The 14,401-nt window shown below is 43.0% G+C and overlaps 1 protein-coding gene across 1 annotated transcript in view; it reads right to left on the bottom strand.

Annotated features, from left to right (window-relative positions):
* Positions 1–14,401, bottom strand: part of LOC127626105 (lysyl oxidase homolog 4-like) — a 35,292-nt gene that overhangs the window by 11,993 nt on the left and 8,898 nt on the right. Inside the window, exons 5-10 of the mRNA XM_052101668.1 lie at positions 11,938–11,976; positions 11,550–11,748; positions 10,131–10,311; positions 3,434–3,588; positions 1,927–2,094; positions 1,244–1,406 (exon numbers count right to left, since the gene is read on the bottom strand). Of these exons, the coding sequence (XP_051957628.1) occupies positions 1,244–1,406; positions 1,927–2,094; positions 3,434–3,588; positions 10,131–10,311; positions 11,550–11,748; positions 11,938–11,976 (905 nt within the window). The remainder of the gene's footprint in view (positions 1–1,243; positions 1,407–1,926; positions 2,095–3,433; positions 3,589–10,130; positions 10,312–11,549; positions 11,749–11,937; positions 11,977–14,401) is intronic.

The raw sequence follows: 14,401 nt of genomic DNA, 5'->3' as shown, positions 1-14,401 counted from the left end.
GTGAACTGTAGGGGGCGCTCTAACGCATTTTACCCCTCACAGATGTGAACTGTAGGGGGCGCTCTGACACATTATACCCCTCACAGATGTGAACTGTAGGGGGCGCTCTGACACATTATACCCCTCACAGATGTGAACTGTAGGGGGCGCTCTAACGCATTTTACCCCTCACAGATGTGAACTGTAGGGGGCTCTGACACATTATACCCCTCACAGATGTGAACTGTAGGGGGCTCTAACACATTTTACCCCTCACAGATGTGAACTGTAGGGGCACTCTAACACATTTTACCCCTCACAGATGTGAACTGTAGGGGGCTCTAACACATTTTACCCCTCACAGATGTGAACTGTAGGGGGCTCTAACACATTTTACCCCTCACAGATGTGAACTGTAGGGGGCTCTAACACATTTTACCCCTCACAGATGTGAACTGTAGGTGGCGCTCTAACACATTATACCCCTCACAGATGTGAACTGTAGGGGGCTCTAACACATTTTACCCCTCACAGATAAGAACTGTAGGGGGCTCTAACGCATTTTACCCCTCACAGATAAGAACTGTAGGGGGCTCTAACACATTTTACCCCTCACAGATGTGAACTGTAGGGGGCTCTAACGCATTTTACCCCTCACAGATGTGAACTGTAGGGGCACTCTGACACATTATACCCCTCACAGATGTGAACTGTAGGGGCGCTCTAACACATTTTACCCCTCACAGATGTGAACTGTAGGGGGCTCTAACACATTTTACCCCTCACAGATGTGAACTGTAGGGGGCGCTCTAACACATTTTACCCCTCACAGATGTGAACTGTAGGGGGCGCTCTAACACATTTTACCCCTCACAGATGTGAACTGTAGGTGGCGCTCTAACACATTTTACCCCTCACCTATGTGAACTGTAGGGGGCGCTCTAACACATTATACCCCTCACAGATGTGAACTGTAGGGGGCGCTCTAACACATTATACCCCTCACCTATGTGAACTGTAGGGGGCGCTCTAACACATTTTACCCCTCACCTATGTGAACTGTAGGGGACGCTCTAACACATTTTACCCCTCACCTATGTGAACTGTAGGGGGCACTCTAACACATCTAATGCAAATGTGAAGATATTCTCTGAAAAGTTCAGATTGTAAGCTTTCAAATGACACCTCATATGCCTGACTTATGTGTACGAACAAAGATACGGATTGTTTTGCTGTGTGTGATTGTTTACAGCTGAACTCATACCGTCCACACAGGTGACCCCGGCAGCTTTGGCCCCGCCCCCTCTCGGACAGTACACCTGTCCATTTCTACGGCACTGCTGAATGGACATCTCCGTCCCGATACAGTGAGTTCCACTCAGGACCAGGTCCTCAGATCCGGCATTCCCGGGCCAGAACCACGTCTCCTGTGGGACAGAATGCAAACACACACAAAAGAGTCAGATCTGATCTGAAGAGCGCAGGACTGATGGGGGTCACAAACTTGCACTCGCAGGAATTCACAGCGAGTCTAATAGCGGCAGGATTACAGCTTAATCGTTGACATTATAAAATATTTTCCCTCTTCACCGTCTATTTACCAAGAACTGCTTATAAACAGCATTTTATAAGAACACAAATGTGATCCAGAACGACTATTTTGAGTTTGTTTTCTCTCTGGATTTCCGGAGTTCTCTCATTCCCTGAAACTCTGAAGGCTGTAATTACCTTCTGCATGAGAAAAACCAGCTGTGAAAACAAAAACTCAACAGATGTAAAACAATAGACACCAAATGAACTACAGACAGAACTTAATCAAACACCTTAAATCCTTATCAGAGTTCAATCAGAGCACACACGAGAGCTGCTGCAGATCATCAGAGCACACTGTGTGTTACTCAGAGATGAATTTGTGTGTTCATGACTCATGAGGAGGACGTCTTGTACCTGATGCGCTCTGGAAGCGAAGCCGAACCCGAGCTGTCTGCACACGACCATCGCTTCATTAATGCCCCAGTTCTCACTGCACACCGACCCCCAGCGCCGCTGCCCGCTCACCTCCATCAACACCTCCACACGCCCCTCCGCGACCTCTCGACCCCCCGCCAGACGCACCTGAGAGAGAGAAGCACACAATCAGGTGCTCTTCATTTTACTGTTATTTCCTCAACTTCTGGCACTTTCATGTCTCAGGAGATGATTTTCATCATTTATTCTGTCTGTTATATGAAGGTCTCGTTAAAACTGAATTGGAAACTTTTTATCAGGTGTTTTTTGTACTTTTCAAATGTCATTTCAGTCTTCAGACCCAGACTTACAATAATAAACTATGAAAATACGAATTATTACATGTTTAACACTATGATTATCTGCACTGGTAAAAGCTGATAAATGTGTCTTTCAGAGGTTTATATGGAGTTATGATGAAAATAAGATGCATTTCAAACTGTTCTGAGACCAGTGCAGACAGACAGCACACTGGAGGTTAAGTCATGCACTAAATAGGGAGCAAGGGAGCATCCTATAGCTCTCCTATAACTGTTCTGATACCAGTGCAGACAGACGGCACACTGGAGGTTAAGTCATGCACTAAATAGGGAGCAAGGGAGCATCCTATAGCTCTCCTATAACTGTTCTGAGACCAGTGCAGACAGACAGCACACTGGAGGTTAAGTCATGCACTAAATAGGGAGCAAGGGAGCATCCTATAGCTCTCCTATAACTGTTCTGAGACCAGTGCAGACAGACAGCACACTGAAGTTTAAGTCATGCACTAAATAGGGAGCAAGGGAGCATCCTATAGCTCTCTATAACTTTTCTGAGACCAGTGCAGACAGACAGCACACTGGAGGTTAAGTCATGCACTAAATAGGGAGCAAGGGATTAATTATGATAATTTATGATGTCTGTAACATCTAAAAACATCATTAATATTATTTAAAATTTCACAACTTATTCCCGCTGTCCACATATGAGGACATACATTATTAGGAAACTATTTGCATGTTTATTAGGTGTTACTAGTTGTTGGAAATGCACACAGCAGTCACACGGGGGTCTCAGGAGGTTAAAAATGTAATTTCCAGCACAGAATTCTATTAAACCCAAAACAGAATTTGAGATGTGCTGTAAATGACACAAAAATGACATAAATATCCTGTGATGCATGTACAGAACATTACATGTTGGACATTGTTAGTTGAATAATTAAATAAAGCAGTGAGAGTGTGAAACATGTTTTAATGAGACTTTACTTTAAGTCCACAGTAATAAAAGTCCCCGAACACTCATAAATATCAAAATGTTTTTTCGTTAGATAATAAAAGTAGTAAGTATGTGCTCATGACTTTGAAGTACCCTGGAATTTACATGGTACTCCAAAGAGTATAACAGTACTGCCATTGTACAAGCCCAAAAAAAACCTTAATATGATCGTTTTTGGTTCTCTTCTCACCGTGGAGCCGAGTCCAGTGTTGGGGACGTTACAGCGGACAGACGCGTCCTGAGTGTGCTTGCAGGATCTCAGAGGAACCTCCTGAAATTGACAGTGTGTGATGGAGCTCTCTCGGCCTGAGCACTGAACTGCATTCATGTGGATTGGACCGGTACCTGCAACCCACAACACATTGATATATGTGTGTTATTTTCACATGCACCGCACAGAGAAGTGTGTCCAGTTTAGATTTGTTTACCTGCTTGAAATAGTTCTTAATGCAGTTGTGTTTGGCAGAAAACTGCAACTGGCCCGATCGAAGACAAACGTGCGCAGTCGTATGTGTGTGATGCAAACGGTCTGTGCAGCTCAATTCACCGAATTACACACACACACACACACACACACACACACACACACACACACACACACACACACACACACACTCACTCACTCACTCACTCACTCACTCACTCACTCACTCACTCACTCACTCACTAACTCACTCATTCACACCATATACTAGCTCAAAATAGGATCAGCAGACAGGAGCAAATGGAAATCTGTGTGTGTATGAAGAAGAGTCCCTGTAATTTGTCTTTTTTTCTCATTGTCACAAGAGTTAAACATGCTGTTATCTGTCTGACAAAGAAGAACAGACACTATCCTGAGAGGCACTTAAAATCAGTCATTAACTCATAAAACACTGAAAATAGTCACTGATACACACACACACATGCTTTTGGACATTGGTTCTTCAATAGCACACCGAAAACTGGACTTTAAATTCCTCAATGCCGACACGCTGCTTTCAAACACGACAGCGGAGCCCTTTGTCTGGGCTGCCCGGCCGTGGAAAAGTAGCCGCAAAAGAAAGAGAGCGGCGTTCTCGTCAGACTAAGACGTCACCCCCACTACCATCATTATACTGGCAAATGTTCAGTCTCTGGACAACAAGCTCTGCGAGCTGAGAGTGCGGATCTCTTTCCAACGAGAGATGAGGGATTGCTGCGTTATCTGCCTTACAGAAACCTGGATGTCTGCGGAGATTCCAGACTCGGCCATCGAACCCTCAGGTTTCTCCGTGCACCGAGCGGACAGAGCGAAAGACCTCTCAGGTAAAAGCAGAGGTGGTGGTGTATGTTTTATGATCAACAAATCATGGTGTGATCAGAGGAACGTACATTTCATCAAGTCTTTCTGCTCCCCTGATCTGGAATATCTCATGCTTATGTGTCGACCATTCTGGCTACCGAGGGAATTCACAGCTGTCATCATCACTGCTGTTTACATCCCCCCCACAAGCCAACACAGACCGGGCACTCAGGGAACTGTATGGGTGTATAAGTGAGCAGGAAACCGCGCACCCTGAGGTCGCATTCATTGTTACCGGGGACTTTAACAAAGCCAATTTTAAAACAATCGCACCAAAATACCACCAACACATCAGCTTCAACACACGAGGGGACCGGGTTTTAGATCATTGTTACTCTCCTTTCCGGTATGGCTACAAATCCGTCCCCCACCCCCCATTTGGCAAATCAGACCACTCTTCCGTTCTGCTTCTGCCCGCTTACAGACAGAAACTGAAACAGGAAGCACCCACCCTCAGAACGATCCAGTGCTGGTCGGACCAATCAGACTTTATGCTACAAGACTGTTTTGATCACTTGGACTGGGAGATGTTCCGGTCCGCCTCTGATGACGACATCGAGGTTTACGCTGACAGCGTAACGTGTTTCATCAGGAAGTGCGTAGAGGACGTTGTGCCAACCAAAACAATACGGCTCTACCCCAACCAGAAACCATGGGTTAATGGCGATGGTCGCGCGGCACTCAATGTGCGGACCTCCGCTTTTAATTCTTCTAACACGGAGGAGCGTAAACAAGCCAGTTATGCCCTCCGTAACACTATCAGTGAAGCCAAACGCCAGTACAGGCATAAATCAACACCACTGACTCTAGAAGTATGTGGCAGGGAATTAACATCATCATGGACTTCAGAGGGAATAAACTCTGGCATGAACACCGCTGCCTCTCTCCCGGATGAGCTTAATACATTTTATGCGGGAAATAACACCGCCCTTGTGGAGAGAGCACTCGCGGCTGACGCTACAGAGGTTGGTTCACTCTCTGTCTTTGTTGTGGATGTAAACTGATCCTTCCGACGGGTGAACATCCGTAAAGCCGCGGGTCCAGATGGCATTCCAGGCCGACGAACCAACTGGCAGGTGTTTTTATGGACATTTTCAATCTGTCCCTCTCCCTGTCTTTAGTCCCCACATGCTTCAAAACATCAACCATTGTGCCTGTACCGAAGCAAGCCACAATCACTTGCCTAAATGACTGGCGTCCTGTTGCTCTGCCCCCATCATCAGCAAATGCTTTGAGAGGTTAATCAGAGATTACATCTGCTCTGTTCTGACCACCTCTCTGGACCCATTGCAGTTTGCCTACCGCAACAACCGCTCCACTGATGATGCCATTGCATCTACACTACACACTGCTCTCTCCCACCTGGAATAAAGGAACACATATGTGAGAATACTGTTTGTAGACTACAGCTCAGCATTCAACACCATAGTGCCCTCCAAGCTTGATGAGAAACTCCGGGCTCTGGGTTTAAACAGCTCGCTGTGCAGCTGGATCCTGGATTTCCTGTCAGGCAGACGTCAGGTGGTTAGAATGGGCAGCAACACCTCCTCATCACTGACCCTCAACACTGGAGCCCCGCAGGGCTGTGTTCTCAGCCCACTCCTGTATTCCCTGTACACACATGACTGTGTGGCAACACATAGCTCCAATGCCATCATTAAGTTTGCTGACGATACGACGGTGGTAGGTCTGATCAGTGACAATGATGAAACAGCCTACAGAGAGGAGGTGCACACTCTGACACGCTGGTGTCAGGAGCACAACCTCTCCCTCAACGTCAGTAAGACCAAGGAGCTTGTGATGGACTTCAGGAGGAAAGACAAAGAACACAGCCCCATCAGACACGGTCTGTCCACACTGAGGCCGTTGTGAAGAAGACTCACCAGCGCCTCTTCTTCCTGAGACGGCTGAGGAAGTTTGGAATGAACCACCACATCCTCACACGGTTCTACACCAGCACTGTAGATAGCATCCCAACTGGATAATCACCGCCTGGTACGGCAATACATTTACATTTAAATTTATTCATTTGGCAGATGCTTTTATCCAAAGCGACTTACAAATAGCACCACCCACAAATGCAAAGCCCTGCAAAGGGTGGTGTGAACTGCCAGACACATCATCACAGGTGAACTTCCCTCCCTCCAGGACATATATACCAGGTGGTGTGTGAAAAATGCTCGGAGGATCATCAGAGGCTCTCACTGCTACCATCAGGCAGGCGGTATCGCAGCATCAGGACCCGCACCAGCAGACTTCATGACTGCTTCTTCCCCCAAGCAATCAGACTTTTCAACTCTTGATTGATCACGATACATATATCGTACATACTTTATAAGCCTCAGACTGGACCCACATTTTATACTTCTCTTAATAACACACTGACAACTGACTATCAACTGACAGCTGAATGTCAACACAACACTTCATATTTATTTCCACTGATTACATGGTGTAACACATCAGTGTATTTTTATTGTATACAATATTGTATTCTTATTTTGTGTATACTGTATTTTATTAGGTGTATATTGTATATTGTGTTGTGTAACAAGATGAATCGATAAACTGTGTTATGTGTAAATCAGATGTTTATTGTAATTGTCATACTGCTATGTTGCTTGGATCTGCACCCCAGACTGTCACCCACTGTTGCACTTGTATATATAGTTGAGTGTCAATAAAGGGATTTGATAAGCCATTTCCCTCATGGGGACTTCTGGCTGGTCCCCACAAGGTAGGTTTTCTCGGGTAACATGGTTATACACACACAAACACACACACACACACACACACACACACACACACACACACACACACACACACACACACACACACACACACACACACACACACACAAAATATCTTTTGTTGTGTAATTCTGTCTCACAAAATTTGTATTGAAACACCGGACTTGAGCAATCCACCAGAAAGGTTGTTGCGGGGGCTCTCGTAGGCATGGGACGGTTTGAGTTTAGAGGGATGGACGACAGTTTGTGCTGTCGTGCATGGGGTTAATGCGCATGTTTTACTTTTTTCTGTTTGTTTGGTTCGGGGTTTGATTGTTGCACTAATGTTGGAATGTGATCTTTATATTATTGTTTTTGACACACAATATATTTTGTCTAATATGTAAAAATGTCAGATGTTAGTATGAGTGGATTGTCTCTCTCCATGTGGAATGTGAACGGGTCGGGGCCCGTAAGAGGTTATTTCTCTTCTTAAACATAAGAAATATGATATAGTGTTTCTTCAAGAAATGGAAGCTGACAAATTTGGGCAGATATGGGGTGGGCATGTGTTCTTTAGTGCTGGCTCAAGTAAGAGCAGGGGAGTCATTACATTGATAAATAAACATCTACAGTTCAAATTCTCTCCGAGAAATCTGCTGGTGGTGAAATATTTACCTCATTAATATTAATAAAGCTTTTAAAAGATTCAATTTGATCTTTATAGTTTCACGTCTTCGTCTACTGATGAGGATATTAGAAACTTTGTGGAATCATCAGAACTCCCTAAACTGACGACTGAGCAAAATATCTTGATTCTGAGATAAAGTTGGAGGAGTTTGGCGAGGTAATTGAGGTCTTGTCTATAGTCAAGGCTCCGGGGTCAGATGGTTTTACCACTGAATTTTTTTGATTTTATGCTACAGAACTGGCTCCACTTTTGCTAGAAGTTTATACAGAATCATTAAAGAATGGAAAACATTCTCCAACCATGACACAAGCCCGGATCGGTCTTATTCTTAAAAAGGAAAAAGATCCAAGCGAGAATAAGAGTTACCTCCCAATTTCCCTGATCCAGCTAGAGGTTAAAAGATTGTCAGAACTTTTGGCTAAACGATTAAATAAAGTTATGACATGTCTTATACATATTGATCATGTGGGGTTTATTTGGGACTGAAGCTCTTCAGATAACATTAGGCGTTTCATCAATATCATGTGATCACTGGCCTTTCTATCAAACTAACCGGAGAAGTTAAATTACACCCGTTATCTCACATTTACACTCGATATGGACAAAAGTGTCCAGAGTGTTTCATTCAGACATTTAAATGTTGCCTCGAGCATATAAACCCTAAATGATGTAATTCCCCTTTCTGCTGGTCAGAGTGGATTGTGAGGGAGTCACTACACTCGGTGTCCTGTATGAGAGTGTTGAGATCCTTTGAGAATCTGGTTCAACATTTTGGGATTCCAGATCTCAGTTCTTTAGATATTTACAGCTGTGACACCTGCTCTGTACTGTTTTTGGGAGTAGCACACACCCCCCTAAAGCAGCAGATACTCTGGGAGGGGTGATTACTGCTTTTGGGAAAGGTCATGAGGCATCAGTGTATTACTCCTGATAATTCAGAGTCTGGGGGCGGAGCTTCAACTTCAATCAAGAGATTATGGGAGAAAGATTTAATCTTGGTATTGGAGGAGGGGGTGTGGGATAGGATTATATAAAACATCAAGTCTGCATCTAGAGACACAAGGGTGCGCCTGATGCAATTCAAGATTTTACATTGATTCTATTGGACCCCCTCTAGATTATACAGGCTTGGTCTTAAAGACACACCCACCTGCTGGCGATGCTAGTCAGAAGATGGAGACATAACCCATGTTTTTAATGGTGTGTTAAGATCCAAGAATTTTGGTTGAAGGTTCAGAGTTTTATGTGTGATGTATTGGACACTCAAATACATTTTTTCCCCAGAGTATTTTAAGCGATGGGGTGGTCATCAATACAGAGTATAAATACATAACAAATTGGGTCCTTGACAGTTTTTTGATTGGCAGACATACATACATAGGGGATGGAAGTTGCCTGGAGCACCCACTTCAGGAGTGGCACACAGTGATGTACAGGGTAGCAGCATTTGAAGCAATGTCATATAGAAGTGTAGGCAACAGATTTATTTAATAAGAAACGGGGCAGATATTTAGCCTTTTTAGAAGGCTCTCGGGGATGGGCAGTGGAGTGAGATTTGAAGATTTATATGTAGGATTTGTATAAATTTTTTTATTTGTATTTGTATCTGTGTATACTTTAATTTTGTGTTGGACCATTGGATTTTTGTAGTGTGGGGTGGGACATATCATTTGTCAGACTCAATACAGACTTTAAAGTTCAGAGAGTCAGAGAGTAATCGTGTTTTCGGTTTAGTCTGGACTCCACCTCAGTTTTGAAGAGTTCAGAAGAAAATCTCAATCGATGAAGAAATTGAGCTAAAAGAACCACATCAACACTCATCTGCTCTGATACAAGAGAACTCAAGAAGATCTTGAAATGTGTTTCAATGATGGCAGATGAACCATAAACACACATAAAGGGATGTTCTAAAAGATCCATTTGGAATCTTCCTCAAATATATCTTAAATCTTAACAATAATGCATTGAGGGAGGATTTGATAGATGTGTTTGTGAAATAAAGAAAGTCATGAAACTAGATTTGTACATTTACTGAACACCATTCAAGTGTCCTCAACAAGACACATGATTTGAGATGTCTGGAACGGGACGACTTTCACACGTTTCATAGGGGTTTGTCCTAATCACTAAGAGACTCTGTTACCCTGTCCCATGTGAGCTCCTCTCAGGGCCTCTTTGGCCGAACCGAAGCCCAGTTCTCTGCACATGACACTGGCTGCAGGAAGGTCCCACAGATGGTCACAGACGGTTCCCCACTTCCCGTCTCTGAGCACCTCAACACGGCCCTCGCCGAGCCGCGGACCCGACTTCAGACGCACCACAGTCTAGAGAGAGACAGATCACATGATCAGACAAACAACCACATCTCTTAAAGAACACAAGCTGTGTTCAGATTATAGTGTATATACTGTATAATGCATACTCTTATATAATAAAGCGGTATGTAAAACAGGTGCATGGCATCTCATGTTCCATATTTTTATGGTCTTGGTCTTGTTATGAACTTGAACAAGTGCGGACTTGGACTTTACCCCAAAACCAGTCGAGTCCCATTAAAAAATATACCAAGAGAACTTGGACTTACATACATTTCTCTGACTAGTGATGCCCAATTCACAAATGAATCATTCTTTTCAATTGGCCAAACTGGTTGGCAAAATCAATTTACGATTCAGTCCGATTTGTTCATTTCACTGAATCATTTGCAGCGGTTTCTCACACAGTAAACCAGTTTTAAGATATTGAAGAACAATACAAAACAACAAAACAACTTTATCTAGAGCGGAGTCAAATGAATAAGGGCCTGTTCACACCAAACACATTTTTGTGTCTGTTCATTTTGTATTTCAGTTGTTTTCCAATGTTAACATGTGCTAGACGGACATCTTTGACCACTGCACTGCGTATCACAGTGTTATCAGAATCTAGTCATGGGATTTCACAGAATGAGTTTCATTCTGTGTCATTTGAGTCATCATTGAGTCTGTGTCATGTATTTGGCGCCATCTCCTGGTGGTCATATGTAACATTGTGCTTCATGTGGATTATCTAATGATCTATACATCTGATTATCTTGTGTGTGGACTCAATTGAAAGATAATCACAGACTCTAAATAATCATATGTGATAGTTTATGTTCAGTTTATTTTCCAATCAAGTTATAAGCAAAAAGGTGCCATATAAGCAACACCTGTTCACATATTACATAACTGTCAAAGACATATATTTAGATATTACTCACTATATTTTTGTCTGTGAGTAAAACAAATAATCTGGTTGTATTTTACTCTTTCCAGCAACATATGATACATGACTATTTGATGAGATTAATGTTTTTACTGATTAATATATATATATATAGTGCAATTAAAAACTGAACACGTCTCATTTGTCTGCAGATTTCAAAGCACTTGTTCACTTTTGATCATAATATCTACATACATTATAAAGTAGAGCTTCTAAAATTTCAGACGATATATATTTTGTGTTGGTCAAGACTGAAGTTATTAATATTTTGATGGTTATTTTGATGAGTCAAGAAATAGACGTCAAGTGTGCTCACATTCCGAGGGGGCGGAGCCTGTGGGTAACCAGAGGCGGAAATTCTTGAGAACTGCGCTCCAGGTACACAGCGCACCACTGCATGCATGCCACCGCTACAGGGGTTGTTGTGATGCGGGACAGAGAGCTGCGCCTGGCACCGTGCCAACGACACCTCCGTACCCGAACACTGAACACGCTCCACCCAGAAACGTTTTTTACTGAAGAAACAGATTACAGTATCATTCACTGTGAAAATACACATGAAACATCTGCAGAAACGTGAGCGCCTGTTCTAAACTCTCTACACACTGGACCTTTCATACACGTAGAGGTCTGATCAGAGCACTATAGGCATTAGTAATAGAGATCACAGACTTAACAATCACTAGTAATATCAGGAAACATACCTTGTGGTTTGATCCTCCATCTTGGTGTCCCACAGTTTCCTGTGCAGGAGGAATGAACACAAATCATGAAATAAACTGAATCTGAATCAAATAAACAAGCTCAGTTGCTCAAGTGAATCCATTTCTAGACGCGACATTAACTTTACAGTCACATACTCGCACACATATAGACGTCTGCATTCAGCACATGCAAGATTGTCAGTAAACACAGTGTTCATAAATCACACAGACAAACACACTGGAGACATTCGGCTGTTTTTTCTGGTCACCAAAGATCTCAATGTTCTCAAAGTCCAGCCAAAAATGACTTCCTCTCTCGCTCTCTCTCTGGTCATGCTTGTGTTTTTCTGTACATACTGTTTATTTCATGTTCAGTCGAGCGGCTCTACATGTGGAGGACACGCATGATAACATGTATTTTGGTTTGGAACGGCTCTAGTTTTGTCTGTTACTTGTGAAACACACAGCAGTCCTGAGTTTGTCTTTCGGAGGTAAAACTTGTCTTCAGGCTTGTCTGTGGAGGACGAGGTTTTGGAAAGAGGGCGGTCTGATTCAGTGGCTGATAGAGTAGCCTAACATGGGTTTAACGATTTCAAAACCAGCTTACAAGTTTGGGATAATGTACAGATTTTGCTGTTTCAGAAGGAAATTGGTACTTTAATTCATGAAAGTGGCATTCAACTGATCACAGATTATATTCAGGACATTACTGATGTAAAACAGCATCACTATTTAAAAAAAGTAATTTGTGATCAAATCTAGACATCAGCATCAGTCCAACACCTTATCCTCGAGTAATCATGATAAACTGATCATTTGACTCTAGAAAATCACTTGTATATCAAACACAGCTGAAAGATATTTGGATCATTAACTGAAGCTGAACGTTGTCTTTGTGTTTGAGTTTGAGTTGCACAGTATGTAATAGACTGGCATGTCTTAAGGTCAATATTAGGTCAGAAATGGCAGAAAAGAAACAGATTTCTCTAGAAACTCATCAGTCAATCATTGTTTTGAGGAATGAAGGCGATACGATGATTGATAAAGGTGTAACTACAGTCTTCAAAGACAAAGCACAACTGTCTCTAACAAGGACAGAAAGAGATGTGGAAGATGTGCAACTAAACAAGAGGAACATCAGAGTCTCTAGTTTGAGACGCCTCACATGTCCTCCGCTGACAGCTTCATTGAATTCTACCCGCTCAACACCAGCTTCATGTGCAACAGTAAAGAGAAGACTCTTATGGGAAGAACTGCAAAGAAAAAGACACTTTTGAAACAGAAACACAAAAAGAAAAGGTTCGAGTGGGCAAAGAAACGCAGACATTGCACAACAGATAATTGGAAAAGAGTGTTACGGATCTGAACCCCATTGAGCTTTTGTGAGATCAGCTGGACTGTAAGGTGTGTGAGAAGTGCCCCGACAAGACAGTCACATCTATGTCAAGTGCTGCAGGAAGTGCGGGGTGAAAGGTCAAGTGCTACAGGAAGTGCGGGGTGAAAGGTCAAGTGCTACAGGAAGTGCGGGGTGAAAGGTCAAGTGCTACAGGAAGTGCGGGGTGAAAGGTCAAGTGCTGCAGGAAGTGCGGGGTGAAAGGTCAAGTGCTACAGGAAGTGTGGGGTGAAAGGTGAAGTGCTACAGGAAGTGCGGGGTGAAAGGTCAAGTGCTACAGGAAGTGTGGGGTGAAAGGTCAAGTGCTACAGGAAGTGTGGGGTGAAAGGTCAAGTGCAACAGGAAGTGTGTGGTGAAAGGTCAAGTGCTACAGGAAGTGCGGGGTGAAAGGTCAAGTGCTACAGGAAGTGTGGGGTGAAAGGTGAAGTGCTACAGGAAGTGTGTGGTGAAAGGTCAAGTGCTACAGGAAGTGTGGGGTGAAAGGTCAAGTGCTACAGGAAGTGTGGGGTGAAAGGTGAAGTGCTACAGGAAGTGCGGGGTGAAAGGTCAAGTGCTAATAACGAGGATCTGTAAAGCTGTCATCGCTGCACATGGAGGACTTTTGGATGAGAACTCTTTGAAGTAGTTTAAATATTTTTTTCCAATTGTACAATTGTAATAGTAATTATTCACGTTATTAATATCCCAACTATATATTGTGATCAGCTGAATGCCACTTTGGTGAATAAAAGTACTAATTTCTTTCCATAAAATCTGTACATTATTCCAAACATTTGGCCGCCAGTGTATATTTGTCTTATTTTCTGGCAAGCTTTATTGCTATTCTTCATCAAAAGTACAAAAACTGCATACAAACTACACTGTACTGTCAAAATACACAAGTAAAACTGAATAATAATCAATAGCTATTTGCCTCCACCTTGATTCTTTATTCGACACAGACACAAAATCGAGGCATAAAGAAAATCCACTGGAAATTACAACGTTGTGGTGGCGTTCATATGCGCTCATCTCATAAACAATCATTCCAACATGAAATTGTAGTCCTTATTTAACAACTTTATGAACGCT

The sequence above is a fragment of the Xyrauchen texanus genome, chromosome 32 (assembly GCF_025860055.1).
Source record: "Xyrauchen texanus isolate HMW12.3.18 chromosome 32, RBS_HiC_50CHRs, whole genome shotgun sequence".
Classification (NCBI taxonomy): domain Eukaryota; kingdom Metazoa; phylum Chordata; class Actinopteri; order Cypriniformes; family Catostomidae; genus Xyrauchen; species Xyrauchen texanus.
Note: the sequence above shows the minus strand (reverse complement) of the source record. Positions and strands in the feature narration are given on the sequence as shown.